The sequence below is a fragment of the Mustelus asterias genome, chromosome 1 (assembly GCF_964213995.1).
Source record: "Mustelus asterias chromosome 1, sMusAst1.hap1.1, whole genome shotgun sequence".
NCBI lineage: Eukaryota > Metazoa > Chordata > Chondrichthyes > Carcharhiniformes > Triakidae > Mustelus > Mustelus asterias.
This window is the reverse complement of record NC_135801.1, coordinates 143,224,047-143,241,271: the sequence shown is the minus strand read 5'-3', so window position 1 is coordinate 143,241,271 and position 17,225 is coordinate 143,224,047. Positions and strand designations below refer to the sequence as shown.

General features: G+C 40.2%; 1 protein-coding gene across 14 annotated transcripts in view; it reads left to right on the top strand.

Annotated features, from left to right (window-relative positions):
* The window catches only part of tcf4 (transcription factor 4), a 502,483-nt gene extending 487,431 nt beyond the window's left edge, over positions 1-15,052 (top strand). For 6 of the 14 annotated variants that reach the window (XM_078219702.1, XM_078219710.1, XM_078219737.1 and 3 more), the window contains 3 exons: positions 3,862-4,004; positions 7,327-7,354; positions 14,910-15,051. In XM_078219702.1, coding sequence (XP_078075828.1) covers positions 3,862-3,998 — 137 coding nt within the window. In that variant the 3' untranslated portion in view covers positions 3,999-4,004; positions 7,327-7,354; positions 14,910-15,051. Of the gene's footprint in view, positions 1-3,861; positions 4,005-7,326; positions 7,761-14,909 lie in introns of those variants that run through there. The other 8 variants (XR_013498725.1, XM_078219677.1, XM_078219694.1 and 5 more) reach the window with 3 other exon arrangements.
* The last annotated feature ends 2,173 nt before the right edge of the window (positions 15,053-17,225 follow it).

Here is a 17,225-nt window from a genome sequence, read left to right as displayed (position 1 = left end):
GACAGTGCAGAAGAAGGCCATTCGCCCATCAAGTCTGCACCGACTCTCTGACAGAGCATCTTACCCAGGCCTACCTCCCGCCCTATCCCGTAGCTCCATGCATTTAGCATGGCTAATCCACATCTTGTGACACTAAGGGGAAAGTTAACATGGCCAATTCACCTAAGTTGCACACCTTTGGACTGTAGGAGGAAACTGGAGCACCTCAAGGAAACCAACGCAGACATGGGAAGAAAGTGTAAACTCCACACAGATTGTCACCCAAGATCGAAAATGAACCAGGTCCCTGGCGCTGTGAGGCAGCTGTGCTAATCACTGGGGACACGAGATTGTTTTGGCAGATAAGGCAAAGGAGAATCCAAAGAGATTCTACAAATACATAAAGGGCAAAAGAGTAACCAGGGAGAGGGTAGGGCCTCTTAAGAATCAACAAGGTCATCTATATGCGGGTCCACAAGAGATGAGTGAGATCCTAAATGAATATTTCTCATCAGGATTCACTATTGAGAAAAGCATGTTAGTGAACTTGGGGAAATAAATAGTGATGTCTTGAGGAGTGTACATATAACAGAGGAGGTGGTGCTGGAAGTCGTAAAGTGCATTAAGGTAGATAAATCCCCGGGACCTGATGAAGTGTATCCCAGGACATTGTGGGAGGCTAGGGAGGAAATTGCGGGTCCCCTAGCAGAGATATTTGGATCATCGATAGTCACAGGTGAGGTGCCTGAAGATTGAAGGGTGGCAAATGTTGTCCCTTTGTTTAAGAAGGGCTGCAGGGAAAAGCCTGGGAACTACCAGCTGGTGAGCCTCACATCTGTAGTGGGTAAGTTGTTAGAAGGTATTTTGAGACTCAGGATCTACAGGCATTTAGAGACGCAAGAACTGATTAGAGACAGTCAGCATGGCTTTGTGAGTGGAAAATCATGTCTCACAAATTTGATTGAGTTTTTTGAAGGGGTAACCAAGAAGGTAGATGAGGGCAGTGCAGTTGATGTTGTCTACATGGACTTTAGCAAGGCCTTTGACAAGGTACCACATGGTAGGTGTTGCACAATGTTAAATCTCATGGGATCCAGGGTGAGGTAGCCAAATGGATACAAAATTGGCTTGATGACAGAAGACAGAGAGTGGTTGTAGAGGGTTGTTTTTCAAACTGGAGGCCTGTGACCAGCGGTGTGCCTCAGGGATCAGTGCTGGGCCCACTGTTATTTGTTATTTATATTAATGTTTTGAATGAGACTTTAGGAGGCATGGTTAGTAAGTTTGCAGATGACACCAAGATTGGTAGCATAGTGGACAGTGAAGAAAGTTATCTAGGATTGCAACGGGATCTTGATCAATTGGGCCAGTGGGCTGATGAATGGCAGATGGAGTTTAATTTAGATAAATGTGAGATGATGCATTTTGGTAGATTGAACCAGGACAGGACTGTATAACTCAGTTAATAGTGATGGGAGAGTTATAAAACAAAGAAATCTAGGGGTACATGTTCATAGCTCCTTAAAAGTGGAGTCACAGGTGGACAGAGTGGTGAAGAAGGCATTCAGCATGCTTGGTTTCATTGGTCAGGACATTGAATACAGGAGTTGGGACGTCTTGTTGAAGTTGTACAAGACATTGGTAAGGCCACACTTGGAATCTGTGTACAGTTCTGGTCATCCTATTATAGAAAGGATATTATTAAACTAGAAAGAGTGCAGAAAAGATTTACTAGGATGCTACCGGGACTTGCTGGTTTGAGTTATAAGGAGAGGCTGGATAGACTGGGACTTTTTTCTCTTGAGCGTAGGAGGCTTAAGGGTGATCTTATAGAGGTCTACAAAATGATGAGGGACATAGATCAGCAAGATAGTCAATATCTTTTCTCAAAGGTAGGGGAGTCTAAAACTAGAGGGCATAGGTTTAAGGTGAGAGGGGAGAGATACAAGAGGGTCCAGAGGGGCAATTTTTTCACACAGAGGCTGGTGAGTGTCTGGAACAAGCTGCCAGAAGTAGTAGTGGAGGCGGGTACAATTTTGTCTTTTAAAAAGTGTTTAGACAGTTGCATGGGTAAGATGGTTATAGAGGGAAATGGGCCAATTGGGACTGGTTTACGGGTTAAGAAAAGGGCGGCATGGACAAGTTGGGCCAAAGGGCCTGTTTCCATGCTGTAAACCTCTGTGACTCTATGACTGTGCGATTGTGCCACCCACTGCTGCCTACATGGTCTTTAAGCCCTACCCTTATTCATTTTGTGCCACAGAATCTTTTGCGTCAGTTTGAGATGGGAGATGGGGGCCTCTGTTTTCTCTTCCACTGAAACCTCCATCATTCATCAACTGCATCCAGTGAAGCCAAAAAGAAATCCAAGTCTACATATTGGGAGGCAACCAGCGTTTTCCCAATATTTAAAAACATTACATATTTGCATGAGAGAAAGCACATCAAGATAGAACAGTTCCCTTTAGTATTTGTCATAAGGTTCACTACATTTTAAGAAACCAACCTAAATTAAATCAGTAACAATCATTTACCATCGCTTTTACAATTGCAGTCCTGAATAGTATGTTTAAAGTTATCATGTAAATTACATTTGTTTTTTCATTTGGCTTTATTTGGTCAGATGTTCTGATAAGAACATTTAATACGTTCCCCATGTCACTGGAACTGCCTTTATGGAAAACATAATTACTTCACAAATCTGCCTCTTATTAAAGCCCAACTAACTGCACAAATAGTGCTCCCTCTGGTGGTACTGAGCAAATAGTTTGCTGCATAGGTCTGAAGGGCAAGGCCTAATTTTTCACAGAAAAATGGGCAAAATTACAGATTACAATGTCCAAGATACCAAAGAAAATGTTATAAGCTACCTAGTTTTACATAGAATTTAATTGATCCTGTCCCTGTAAACCAATGGATCTAATTATATATGAAAGAAAGAAAAAGACTTGCATTTATATAGCATCTTTCACAACCTTAAGACATCCCAAAGTTCTTTACAGCCAATGAAGTACTTTTGAAGTGTAGTCAATGCTGTGATGTAAGAAACACAGCAGTCAGTTTACACGCAACAATGTCCAGTGCACGACAAGGTGATAATAACCACTTAACCTGTTTTGTGATGTTGATTGAGGGATAAATATTGGCCAAGAATACCAAGACCCTATCCTTATTCAAAATAGCGCCACAGAATCTTTTTGGGATGGGAGATGGGGGCCTCAGTTTAATGTCTCATCCATGAGACAACACCTTTGATAGTGCAGCATTCCCTCAGTGCTGTATTGTAGTGTCAGCCTTGATTACTCAGCTCAGGTTTACTGGAGTGGACCTCGATCCCACAACCATCAGACGCAGAGCTGAAAGTGTGACCGATTCAACCACAGCTGACGTCTGTGGGATCACACAATGCAACCTCCAAAACGCTGTTCAAAATCCTGCTGTCCCGCGTAGCAAAAATACGAGTTAACTTACTCAGCAACTGTAAATCAGTGGCCTGGTTTATGGGCTTTAATTTTCTCAAGTCACTGATGTTAAACCATGTAGGTTATGCAATCCTTGCTGAGTGCTAGACAAATTAACTCTTAAAGTTTGGATGAGAAGTGAAATTTTTGCAGGGGGTCCTCCTGATCTCCCACCATAACTTTGGCAAAATCCTTGGAGAAATGGCACATCCCAATTCTGCCTCCTTTTATTTAATGCAAAGAACAGATCTTAGAATGATAGAGCACAGAAGGAGGGCATTCAGCCGATCATTTCTATGCTGGCTCTCTGAGAGATCTACCCAATCGGTCCCACTTCTATGCCTTTTTCCGCATAGCCCTGCAACTTTTTCCTTTCTAAATATATATTATGGTCACATTGAACATTTTCTTTCTCATGAAGAGAGGAACCTGAATCCTAAAGCAGCTTGTCTGAAAAGAAGAGAGGAGGAAAAAGTGTCAACAGATCCACCGCCACTCTCCCTTGCAGGAGTTCACCCGAATATGGGAGACACATCCAACCAAATGGGCCCAATGTGAAAAGAGGTAATTAAAATCATGCTAACTTCAGCTGCTTTGTGAAACGATGATAGTGGAGAATATATTAAATATTCTCTCTTCTATAACAGATTACACATCCGCCTTTGTATATTGTCAATTTTTGCTTTGGTCAGAAAATATGTGGGGGGGGGGTCATTGTCTGACCCCCCTCCTATGCACTTCAAAATTTTACATAACACTCCTTCTCACTGATGCCTTCCATGACTTTACTTTGCATCATTGTTGGTTGAAATTACCAATTTGGTGCTGTAAAATATGCTGATAAAACACTCACAGGTTTTTCACTAAAGCCTTCTGTAGAAGTAGTTTCTCCTGGCTTATAATGTTCACACCTGACTGTATCCAACCGCACTCTTGAGATCCATTTAATAATTTACGTTAGCTGTTCTGCTTTGATTTCAACCTTAAAATTAACAACTTTATGATGACTAACATGCAAGTGCTCCCTCATTTCAGTTTCTTTCTTTCATCCTCCATAATCAGGACTAAATCTATCATTACCTTCTCCTTTATGGGCTTCCTCACTTGCTGTTGGCTTTTAAATTCCTTGACGTATTTTAGTAACCTCACCTATACATACAAATACGCCCTGTCATCCCAGTCAGTGCCAAGAAGATTAAAGTTCCCAAAAGGTTACAATTGGAGCTTTAGCACTGATCTATTTTTATAACCCAAACCTGCAGCACACTATCACGGATTCATTTTTGTGGACCAACATATTGGTCATCCATGTAGAACAGAATACAAAATATATAGTTACAGTGGAGCAGTGGTAAAATGCAGCCCAAAGCAGTTGGTTGAAAGTCAGTTCTGTGTTTAAGTGTTGCTGTCTTGTTTACCTGAAGGGTGGGTACACAGAATAGTGTTGCAGTAAGATGTGGCTGGTAGTGGAAGTGCAGATCTGTCCCGACGCAAGTTCACTACCGGGGCAGGTACCTCGACTTGGTAGACCTGCCTCTGTTTAAAGGATCCCATTACACTCTGTTTTCACTCTGGGTAGATGGGAATGGGATAGAGTTGGGCCTGCCCACCCAGAAGCAGATCATAGGCTGCCATGAGGTGGGCAAGTGCCAAGGCAGACGGGTTAGAAACTGTTCTCTGGGACTTTCTCCCAGTTGTTTTACAAGCTGTTAGACCCTCTAGCCCTCATCCCCTCACCCACTCCCTATGAATCTTCCATGTCAACTCATGTTTCTTCCATGTTTCCTCATACTGCATGCCACCTCCATAGCCACTTACCCAATATCCACTGTGGGCAGACCTCAGAAGGCATGTGGTGATTTAAGAAAAAATAAACTTCTATCGGCTCTCATTCATCCACACTTGATACTGAAAAACTCCCCATTCAAAGATTTTAAATTCCTTCACGTATTCTACTGGTTATAAAACAAACTTGCATTCAATTACCACATTAAAGGCAACTAATCTTTTAATAACCTCTTTAAACTATCAATCAAAATGTCAACTTTGACCCCTTCCACTGAGATAAGTGCTTCTGTAGCTTTCAAAACTCAGTCAAGTATTCATAATAACCTCTGCTGTAATAACAGCCCATGGGAAATATCAACAACAAAACAACCATCGAAACTGCAGGAAAACACAGTGATGATTCATTCTAAACTGCACTAGATGGCCTGTCAATCACAGCAGCCATGCAGAGGGTGCTTTTTTTTAACTAACTCACCACTTCAGCCTATTTTGTTTTATATTTAAAGGGCTGGAAATTTTAAAAACTTCAGATCATGACAGAGACTGTTTGAGCTCTGCATTAAGTTCAAATGGCTCATGCAGCGTTTGGGTTTTCTGCCTGCATGAGTCACCCCCCGCACTCCCTCCTCCCGCTGGCAGCAATGTGATCTGAGGGTGGGAGTTGCGCACCCGGGCTCTGAATGGTAAAGGTCTCCAAAGTTAGTTCGACTCTTCAAAAATTTGGCCCTGAGTCAAGACCAGGAGAAAGACCAGCACAACAGAAGTGATGTACGCCCCCGCCATAGGAAGAAAGAGTTGAGGAAGAGAAGAGCTGTCACCTGGATACTCCTGTACACTTTTTTGAATTGTAGAGTATTATAAAAACAACCTATTTGGTTCAAGGGCTGGAATTTTTTTGCCTGCCCGCCACGGGAATTGGAGTGAGCGAGTGGCGGACCATGGAAAGGTCTGTTGACCTTGAGCGGGATTTTCCAGTTTTGGGGCAAGCGAGGCCGGAACATCCCACCCATCATGTCTGTATGGGTGTTTTTAGTTCCCTACATCTAATCCCATGAATTGCTGTTTCAGAAGATTATGGTGTGGAGATGCCGGCGTTGGACTGGGGTAAACACAGTAAGAAGTCTAACAACACCGGGTTAAAGTCCAACAGGTTTATTTGGTAGCAAATGCCACTAGCTTTCGGAGCGTACTGCTCCTGCGTCAGGTGGAGTGGGAGATGTGCTCACAAACAGGGCATACAGAGACACAAACTCAATTTACAAAATAATGATTGGAATGCTAATCAAGCTAATCAAAGCATTGATTAGCTTGATTAGCATTCCAATCATTATTCTGTAAATTGAGTTTGTGTCTCTGTATGCCCTGTTTGTGAGCACATCTCCCACTCCACCTGACGCAGGAGCAGTACGCTCCGAAAGCTAGTGGCATTTGCTACCAAATAAACCTGCTGGACTTTAACCTGGTGTTGTTAGACTTCTTACTCAGAAGATTAGGAAAAGGTATCTTACTATTCTCATGTTAGAGATAAAGAGGAATCTAAAACTTTTAAGGATAAATGATGCATCACGAACTGAACAAAGCACAGTCATCACGTAACCTGTATACCAGAGAGTCAAAACAGCTATGGGGGGTGTATGGTGTCCTCCAAACAATTCTATTAACTGGGATGTGTTATAATTAGCTTTAATGCCTTCAGCTATGGATGGGGAATCATAACCACAGCTCTTACAATTTATATCCATTTCCTGTCCTCCTCCCTTGTTTGAAAGTCAGTGTATGGTCGGAATTTTACTGGCCCGCCCGCCATGAGAATTGGAGCGGGCGAGGGGCGGAGCATGGGAAGGTCCGTTGGCCTCAGGCAGTATTTTACGGTCTCAGAACATAAAAGCCCGCATTCTGTGTCAGCATTGAGTTAAGATAGGATGAGGTGCCGCACAATACCCAACAAAATGATGTAGTCTGCCAACATTCATGCCAAGAATGGATAATTGGGAAAATACCAGTTATGAGTCAGCATCCTCAGGTGAGGAGCAAAATGAAGTAAGGAATAAAATGTAGAATATCTTTGTTTAACCCTTTTTTTTCCTTTTTCTTATAGGCCCATGGTGCCAGATCAACAAAAATAAGTGAGAGACCATTTCCTTGACAACTGTATTATCTTACAACAATGTAAACACTCTGCCCAATCCCCTTTTTTTGTAAAATGGAGACACATTAAAAGCAGTCACGAAAATGAATCACAGACGAGAGAGAATGAGCGAGGAAAATAAAAAGAGAATACTGCATTCCCAACAAGCAAAGTACAACTTGGGGGACAAACTCTAAACATATCATTCAGAATGTTGAGCAGTATGTTGCAAGCTGTTAATGTACAGCCTCGAGACTGAATGGCAATCTTCTCCACACTGTGGAAAATGCATTTGTGCCTGAACTTCTGTAAAAAAATAAAATTAAAAAAAAATCAATTTGTAGGTTGAAAAAAATATTTATTTGAAATCGTAACCTTGCAATAATGAAAAGTGTACTTCTGATAAAAAAAGGAAAAAAAATACAATTTAACATTATTTTGTTTTGTTGGTGTTCTAGTCAGCTAGTGTTTGTTCTCTGGAGAGAGTGAAGCTTTGCTGCCCGTCCACATCCAGTATTCACAAAAACCAGCAACTGTCCTAATGGTAACTTAGGTGATGACTGTTTAGCCATTCCTTTGTCTGCATGGGAGTAGCGGATGGAATAATGGGCCTGTTGGTGATGTAATCCGTGTCTATATTGCGATGCCTGTGGTTTTTATTTTGTGATTTTTAATTCCTGTCATTCTCCTGCAGTTATATAGTATTTGATGGAAAATAGGTCACATCCTCTGCCTTTTCGCAAAGACTTGTTTATATTGGAAACTAAAATCTAGAGTCAGCCTGAAAGCATTTTGAATTGAAATTTGATACCAAGACAGTGGTCAGCGTGGCTGCTGTGCGGAATCCAACAACAATGAATAGTTTGGGGTACAAAATTCAGGATGGCACTGTTAGTAAATTGTTTGTTCCTTTTCGGAGGGTGGCATTGTGGTTTCTGTGGATAAGATAGTAAGTGGAACCTTACCTCAGTGGTTCAGTAGGTAAAGGGAACCATTCAATGGAATTGAACCCTAGAGACCAAAAAGGACCCCAGGCTCAATCTGCAGTCTTTGTTCAGATAGCTGATCTCGACCAAGGTAATGATATGGCTGCCACAATTGACCTTTGGTGTTTCTAGGCTGCTGGAGGGAGAAGTCAGTCAACGTTCTCATTCCCAATTGGTTGCCAGTGAATTGTGCAGGAAAATCCTTGTGGGTGGCAGTTAGATTTGACTGTGACTTTCCCGCTGCCCTCCCCCACTCCTGGAGAAATGACCTGCTGAAATTCGTTAGCTGGGCTCGCCCCTTCGGTGAGGCAGCCGGTGCCCATCAAACCGTGCCCCAAAACTTAGTTGACCTTTAGGAGACGAGAGGCGAAAATTTGGAAGGACGAAAACATAGGAAGTGGAGAACGAGACATCGTAACAATCAGTTATGGATGAGTATATGGGAACCCTAAAGTAACTGTAAATGGAGGTTTCCACTATAATATATACAAAATATTATAACGGCAGAAATATCCATTTGCGTTCCATTATTACCATGATATCTAATACTGTATGTGTATGGTGTGTATATATAATAGTTCTTTAAAAATTCTACTCCATATGACTGGTGTGACTTATGCTCCTGGATGAGAAGAAAACCTGCAATTCATTCTTTGATTTATTGTAAGTGTTCTGGTTACAGAAGCTTTCCACTTAGGTTTTTAAGCATTTGTACTAAACTTGGATGATAATATAGTTCTGCGCAGAGGTTTGCCTATGATCAGTCTGAAGAGTCAGCTTAGTTCTATGCATGTCAGGAGTAGTGAAAACAAGTGCTTTAGGCAGGTTTACTGCAGATATATTTATGCAATGTAACGTGAAGTAGCAGCTTACTTCCACGTATAAAGAAAGTTAGGTTATAAAAGCAAAATGCTCATTTAAAACAAACAAGAGCTGCACACTTACGCACACATGCTGACCATCTCAGTGCACAGTCGTTGCACAAGTTGCATTTTCTCTGTGAGGATGTATAATATATATATATATATACATATATATATATATATATACATATATATACATATACATATGTATATATATATATAGATAGTGATAAACCTAGACGATTTTCTTTTTTATTCAGTCCCTGTTCAGTTAAATCTGTCTATTTTACAGCAGAAATGTTAGAAACCTTGTGATTGAACTGGAGCTGTGCTAAAGGTGTAATTTCCCCTTCCAGTGATTCAGTCTGTTAAAATTCTGTGTGGTTGGAAATTTTAGGAATGAACACAGCTTACAATAAGCCTCGATCTGTCATCTTCCTGACGGACAGATTTTAGTGCTGACCAGGGAATTATATCTTTTAGAGCTGTTCTTGACTGACCTTAAACAGGTCTTGTGGTGTGGAGTAATTCATTACATGGGTTTCCATTGGTAGGAACATCAACGTCCAAACCAGATCTCACCCGTATCGGTTCCCTGTCTGGGCCCAGAAATTATAAATTGTGGCAACTTAGTGATCCAAGTTCTATACTGTTTGGATTTTAGAGCTCTGGGAAACATACAATAAACTTGGTAGGACACCCTTTCTCGCTGCATTGGTACAGGTTCATTCGTGGTTTTGAAGCCAAGATCTATCTAGACTACTGGTACAAAGACCAGTACCAGCATATATATTCAGTAAATGCCAGCCACATGCGCCTGGCATTATAGTCGGTCTGCTGTTGATTGAAAGAGTCTTATTTTCCATCAAATGGCGCATCTGTGGAGACCTAGATTATGATACCAGTGATTCTTCCTGAACCTGCCCTTTTAAGCACCTTTGAGCACCGCACTAACATTTCTCCATTAAAACCCCCAACAACTTCATTTTAGATGTAACTATGCGTTGAGAGAGAACATCAGCAACATTACATTCCCTAAATTTGTTTTTAATCTCCCAATAACTTTGCCATCTTTTCCAATACACAGTGTTTCATTCCTTGTGCCAAGAGAGCGTGGAGGCAGCGTGCTCCAAGGCCTCATCCAATGCTGATCTGTAAGCGGTCACTTTGAGGTATGCAAGAACGAAAGTGGGATAAGGAGCTTATTCATTCCCTCCATAAAAAGACCTTGGCCCACTCTTTTCTCAATGAATAGGGCTGTAATCAGCATCTCGCCAAGTGGAACTCATACTCAGCCTGTTGTCAATGCACCATGCCACTTTTTCAGTAGATTACTGCACCCAAGGCTGTTTCCTTCCCAACTTCCCCCTTGTGACGTAAGAAATTTACAGAAACTTTTGTTTTTTTTCTGTTCTCACACAAAAGGAAGAGTTTGCATTTTGAAAGCAGCAGAAGTCTTTCTGTGCTTAAAGGGTTAAGGTCACAGAATGTAAAGGTTGCCGTGGTATTGACCCAGGGAAAGCCTGCTCCATTTATCAGAGCATAATGAAAGAAGCTGAGCCCCAATGAGCTCCTTGTTCAGGACTTCTAGATAGTGAGAGTGGACGGGAGCGAAACATGGGAGATTTTTATCCTTGGCTCAGGTACGCGCTTGTCTAGATTCTATTGTAGCGGGAATCTGGGGAGGGCTCAGGCCACTGTTAAACACTCACAAACTGTGTAGTCAATAACAGCCAGACATTGAAGCACTCTAGCTACCCACTGCACATACCGCATGGAAATCTAAACGTGCTGAACAAAAAAGCTTGTCATGGAATGCTTGAACTTGGCAGTGCGCCTGGTCTCAGAAACGAAGCACGTTTCCATGCGCCAAGTGCTGAGGGAAAGGAAACTGTCCGGAGCGCAATGGATTAAAATGTAACAATTTCATCAATCAGCACCGAAAGCAATTAAAACGACACTGCCTGCTAAAATATTTTAAAGCAGTTAATTCTCAAGGTTCTCTTTGTTTTCTTCTTTTCTCAACAAAAAAGTACTGTAGTAGATTAGAGACGAAAATAAAAGCAGTGGTGATTATCGATAGTGGATATGCAGCTTGCAACATTGACAAGAGCAGCAAGGTCTAGAAGCCCGAGCAAAAAAAACTAAAGAGGCTTCGAGGAACTTGTTAGTTTTCTAGTGTTTCTTTAAAGAACTTAGCAATAACGGACGAGAAAGTGTGCATTATTTGTGAAGAACGCTGACCAGCATTAGTTTATGCATGAGGTGAAGCTTGGAAAAATCATAACGACTATCAACATAAAAGGGGTTTCATATATTGTACATAGTTTTAAAAAAAACCCACCAATAATCATAATATAGATTCTGTTATATTAAACATGATAAAAGTAAGCATTAATGTGGGAGTTGGGGAAGTACGTCATTGTTGATTGTTTTCTTTTGTTTACATTCTTATGCAGAGAGCACATACACTAGTTTGGAGGGTGGGGATGGTTTATGTTCTTAAAATATCTTTTTTATTGAAAAAGAAACAACAGCACTGGAATTTTAGTATATGTGCGTGGCCTGAAAATTCTCCTAGTGTAAAACTTACTGAACTATTAGGAGCCTGTATTTCCTACACTTTGTGTAGACTTGAAACATTCCTGGCAGTAATATGTCCTCTGCCTCTCCCCCCGCCCCCAAGCAGAGTTTCAGAAGAAAGTCATGCTTTGGTGAAAAAGGCAACAAGAAAAGGAAGAGAAAGTGGTCCATCTCCTTGCCCTTTTGGTAATTAATTATCACTTTAAAACAAAGCTGCAAAACTTTGCGTGTTATATGCAGCGATAGGCAAATTTTGCAGCTGCGTTGAAATTTTTGTGCAAGAACTAAAAGTTATATTTTTACATGTGGACTTAAAAGTCATTCTGTCTTTTTTGAATGTGTCATGAGGGGTTTTTTTTCGCTTAAATAAATACAATGGAATCCCTGTGGTTTAAAAAGTGTCTCAAGTTTAAGTGAGATAGTAACATTTCTAAGTAGCATTGTCAAGGAATTTTACAAGCACACATATTTCTGGAAACTCATTTCAAAAAAGGAACAAACTAAGGTATTTGAAATTTATTACCTACTAAATGTTTGATCTAAATCACTCTGTGCTGTTGGAATATTGTCGAGAATGATTACATTTGTGAGTGTGCAAGGTTTTCAGTATTTTGATGGGCAGTTCATGAAACTTTTAAATGCATGGAGGTGGATCAAGTAAACAACTGATTTCCTTTTAAAGCTGTGAATTGGAAAGAAGTAAAGCCACTCGACTGAAGTCAAGTGGAAATGGGTTACTTTCTGATGCGCTGCTCGTGTAGAAAGAGCACAGTGTCTCAGACAATCCAACATCAATTCAAAAAAGGCTGTAATCTTAACTTTTGATGAGAGCGGAAATGTTGTTACTCTTTTAGTCACTACTTGTCGAGAAGTATAATGGATAAAAATAAACTTAGGAATGATAGATTTTTGTTAGGTAAGAATATTAAGGGATATGGAGCCATGAAGGGTGAATGGATACAGGTCAGCTTTGATCTAATTGTGTGATTCAAGGGTCTGAATGTTACTTGTTCCATCCTATACTTGTTCCTGGAGTATATTTGGTACAAATGAATGGAAGTTAACTAGTTGAGGCCTAACTGCTGTAGTGTGAAGAGCTGCACAATTGTAAGGTAAGTGTGGTGTGCCCAAAAGACTAAGGTACCTGTCCTTCTGCAGTCAGGTGTTAGTGAAAGGTGCAACAACGCTGAGTACAGCGAACCAGTGGAGACATGGTTCCAGCTGTAGTCACGATGATTAACCACTTTGGAATTTTTACATTCAAAATGGTATGGACTCCTACTGATAAGGTATCATCACTATGTTGAAAAAATGTCTTCCAGTAGGTTTTTCCTTCCATCTCTTGACTGCATCAGGTGTCAAAGATGATTGGAGATGGTGTGGTTTACATTTTAAATAGAGGAGGTAAAGGGGTGATGATTTCAAACTCAGAATGGATTCTCATCATTTAATTAAGAATATGGCAGGAACAAAATGACTAAAGACATAACAACAATGCATGTGGTGATGAACTGATGGGTACAGAAATTTTCCACAATGTCAGCTTAGCTGCATTTTATATCCAAACATGTGTTGGTAAATAAAAATTTCCTTTCTGTATATATTCCTAGTTACACTGTAACGACATTCCTTTAGTCTTGAGATAATGAGTAATTAAAAGACATGCAGGAGGTTAAGCCAGAATGTTGAGGTTGAAGGGAATGCTGCTTGCTTCCAGAGGTCCAATTTTCAAATCTTCTTGTTCAGGGAAGGATAGGGAATTTCTTTGCTCCGTTGTTTAAGATCGAGTTCCAGAAACATAACACCTCGGAGATATTGTGGCATCATTGACAATGAGTGACAATAAAGGAATTTTAATGGATGTAGCTATTATGTAGAGGCAATTTTATTTGAACAGGTGACAAAAATTGGTTGTGCCAATTTATGGCTGAGCATATATAATATATAATACTTTTCTGTTGATTTGGTTGGGCATGTATTACAAGTGTTAACATCTGAGGCACTATTTGATTAGACATGTGCAAAAGAGTTGTAACATTTTAATTGTTACTAAAAATGTTAGCGTAACACCAAGTAAGTAAAAATGCAAGATCTTATTACTTTAGACTTGTTAATGGATCCACATCCCTGTCTATAACAGTTCATAAACTGAATCAAACAGCTCACCCATCAATACCCATTGTCTTCAATGTAGCTGTAATTAACACTAAACGCCTATAAACTTGTCAATTGAACCAGTGATGCAATTTGTAAATTTATCCAGTCTTCCGATTTCTTTTTTTTAATTTTGTTTAGTTTTTGTTTCATTTTCCTTTTGTATTTTTTTTTGTATCAGGCAAGTTTATTTTTAATTCTTTTAAAAAACAAAAGTGAACACTCTCCAGAAATGATTTAGCATTTGGTATGAACAAGCACAAATATTAGCCAATTATAGCTGACTGGAAAAAAAATATAGGTGAAATTTAAAAAAAAAGGAGATGTAATTCCAATAAAATGGGGCACCAAGGCTTTTATGAGCCCACTTTTACAGACATGTTTCTCATGGACTCTTATTCATCTTGTGCAGTGCTGGTTTACCATGCTCATTTCAAGTATTATAGACATATGTAATGGTGAGAATATGAACTGTGGCCTTTTTCATTCTTGTACTTGTGATGCAATTAAGTGAAGAGAAAAGCAGAGAATTACCATGTATCAGTGCCTGGCTTTTTGTTATAAAGCTTCTTTTGTCTAGTGCTCTTTTTGCTATGAAATAGACTGTAGTACACCCTATAAAAGCTAAATTTAAAAGAAAAAAATATATTTGGCTTATTTTTCGCAGGAGCAATCCTTTTATACCATGGATCTTGAAAAAAAAAATTCTCGGATTCTGAATATTTCTCTTTGTAGATTTTTGGAATCATTCTGAGTAAAAGTTTGTTACTTTATTTTACTATTTAAAAGATGTTATTTTACCATGTGTTACTGAGATGAACTGTATGGTAGCGTTTTAGTTGTAAGTCGCATGATGTCGCGACTACACATAGCTGCAGCAGTGAAGAAAAAAAAAACCTATTTCACCTTTTTCCCATTTGTGTGGCTCGAGTGCCTCAACTTTTCATGTTTTTTTGGTGTTTTTCAGATTTGTAGAAATGTCCGAACAGATTGTTTGCTGGAGTATTCAAAGGCCAGCTCGATGTAGGCCATTACCTGTTTATCATCAGTAGTTATTCCAAGCAGTCATGTACATGACAGTTCTGTAGCAATAAATGTGCCATTTTTATAACTTCGTGTTTTACGTGTTTTTTTTAATATTCTTTACCTGACACTGGCAATCCTCAGGGTTTGAAGAACCATGTCTGTGCTGTAGAGATGTTATTGTTTCTATTCTTGAGGTATTTCCAGTAAATCAGCACTCTCTCTACCTTCTTACATAGACTAGACTAACCACACTAATGGGTCATGCAAAACCAAAATTTGCAATCATTTATTCCCTGCAATTTGACTTACCGGCATAGGTATTGCAAATATAGTGCTGGTGTAGATCATGCATTTCCATAATTTCCATCAATTGGTAAGCTTAGCTTACTTTGACCTCCTCCTTGTTCTTCTCGATATTGTCAGTATACTATATTACTGACTAAATGTCTAATGTGTCTGCTGCCTCCTGTCGAAGCAGAACTTTGTGATCTGTGAATTCTCCACATATTTTTGACACACTGAAAGTAACACTTGACATTCCAGCAACCGTGGGACAAATCAGTGCACACTTAAAGCAATAGAACTAATAAATTGCACGCCAGGTGCTGCTTTTCCACCAGTGATTCACCCTGTCACATCAAATCCACAAAGAAAACAAAACTATCTCTCAAAATCCCTGGTTGCAATTGCCTTCGCGCTGAGGTTTATGTTGCGAAATAAGAAGCACCAAACCATGCCATCTCACATCCTGTGAACCCGTGCCTAAGGAGACCCTAGATCCATCTGTTATCAGGAGGACATAAATGCCAGCCTGTTTTCTTTCTCCTTTCTGTTAACCTACTTGCACCAAATAAATTCAGTGCTTTTCTTAACAGAGCTCAATGTTATTTGGAGAAGTGAGGAAGTAGCAAGCTAACAAAATAGAACGAATGCTGTTATTGTGCTTTAAATCCATGGGGGAGGAAAAAATAATTTTTTTGGAAAAAAAAAATGTGGCCTAAAGGAGGACAAAAGTTATTTCAAAGTATCTCAAATTCAATATGCATTTTCACTCTGAGTTTCTATGTTAGCAGAAATTGTTCCCTTTGTTAAAATGTAATGTGAAAAACAACAACTTGGCATTTATATAGCATTTTTAACATATTGCTTGACACTTTGCCTAATTATAATCAGAGAAGAATGTGACAGGAGCAAAAGAAGGAGTTTTTAGGAAGGTTGATTAAAAGCCAAAGGCATGGACACAAGTTAGGTGAATGAATTGGAATACATAGTGGCTAGAGTTGGAGGAAGAAAAACATTCGTCAAGGGTTGTTTGGGTTGCTTGTTACAAAGACAGGGAGGGTCAAGGGCAAGGAAGTTGGAATACAAAGGATAATTTTAAATTTGAGACATTGAGAGACGGGGAGCCAATGTAAGTCTTTGGGCGGCACGGTGGCACAATGGCTAGCACTGCTGCCTCACAGCTCCAGGGACCCAGGTTCGATTCCCGACTTGGGTCACTGTGTGGAGTTGGCACATTCTCACCGTGTTTGCGTGGGTTTCCTCCGGGTGCTCTGGTTTCCTCCCACAGCCCAAAGATGTGTGGGTTAGGTTGATTGGACATGCTAAATTAACCCTTGGTGTCTCGGGATGTGATGGATTGGCAGGGTAGCTAAGCGGGGATAGAACCTGGGTGGGATTGGTGTCGGTGCAGACTTGATGAGCTGAATACCTCCTTCTGCACTGTACGGATTATATGAAATCAGTGCAAAAGGTGATGGGGTGAGCTGGAATTAATGTGACATCGGAGCAGGAAGAGTATTTTGGATAATCTGAATTTTATGTAGGATGGGAGACTGGATAACACAACAGTAGTATGATTAAGTCTGGTAAGAAATGCATAAATGATGGCTTTAGTAATAGATGGGCTGAAGCAAGTGATGTTCTGGATGAGAAATATTGAATTGGAAGCTCGGCTCAAGAAACAGTAGGATCGATGTCCAGGTTATCAGTGGTCAGGTTCAAACTGAGACTGAGGTGTGGAGCTGGAATTGGAGATAAGGTCGAGTTAGAGGCCAGGACCAAAGACGATGGGTGGGATTCTCCCCAAAAAAATTCTAAGTGCAGAATTCACATAAAATCTGGAGTAAATCCCACTTTTTTTTAGCAGGATTTTCTAAATGCATCTCGCACACTCTGCATCACAGAGTGCCCTAGCATGAATCGTGCTGAAAAGCTGGGGGCGGGTCCTATTCCCACTGGAGAGGCTGGCAACATA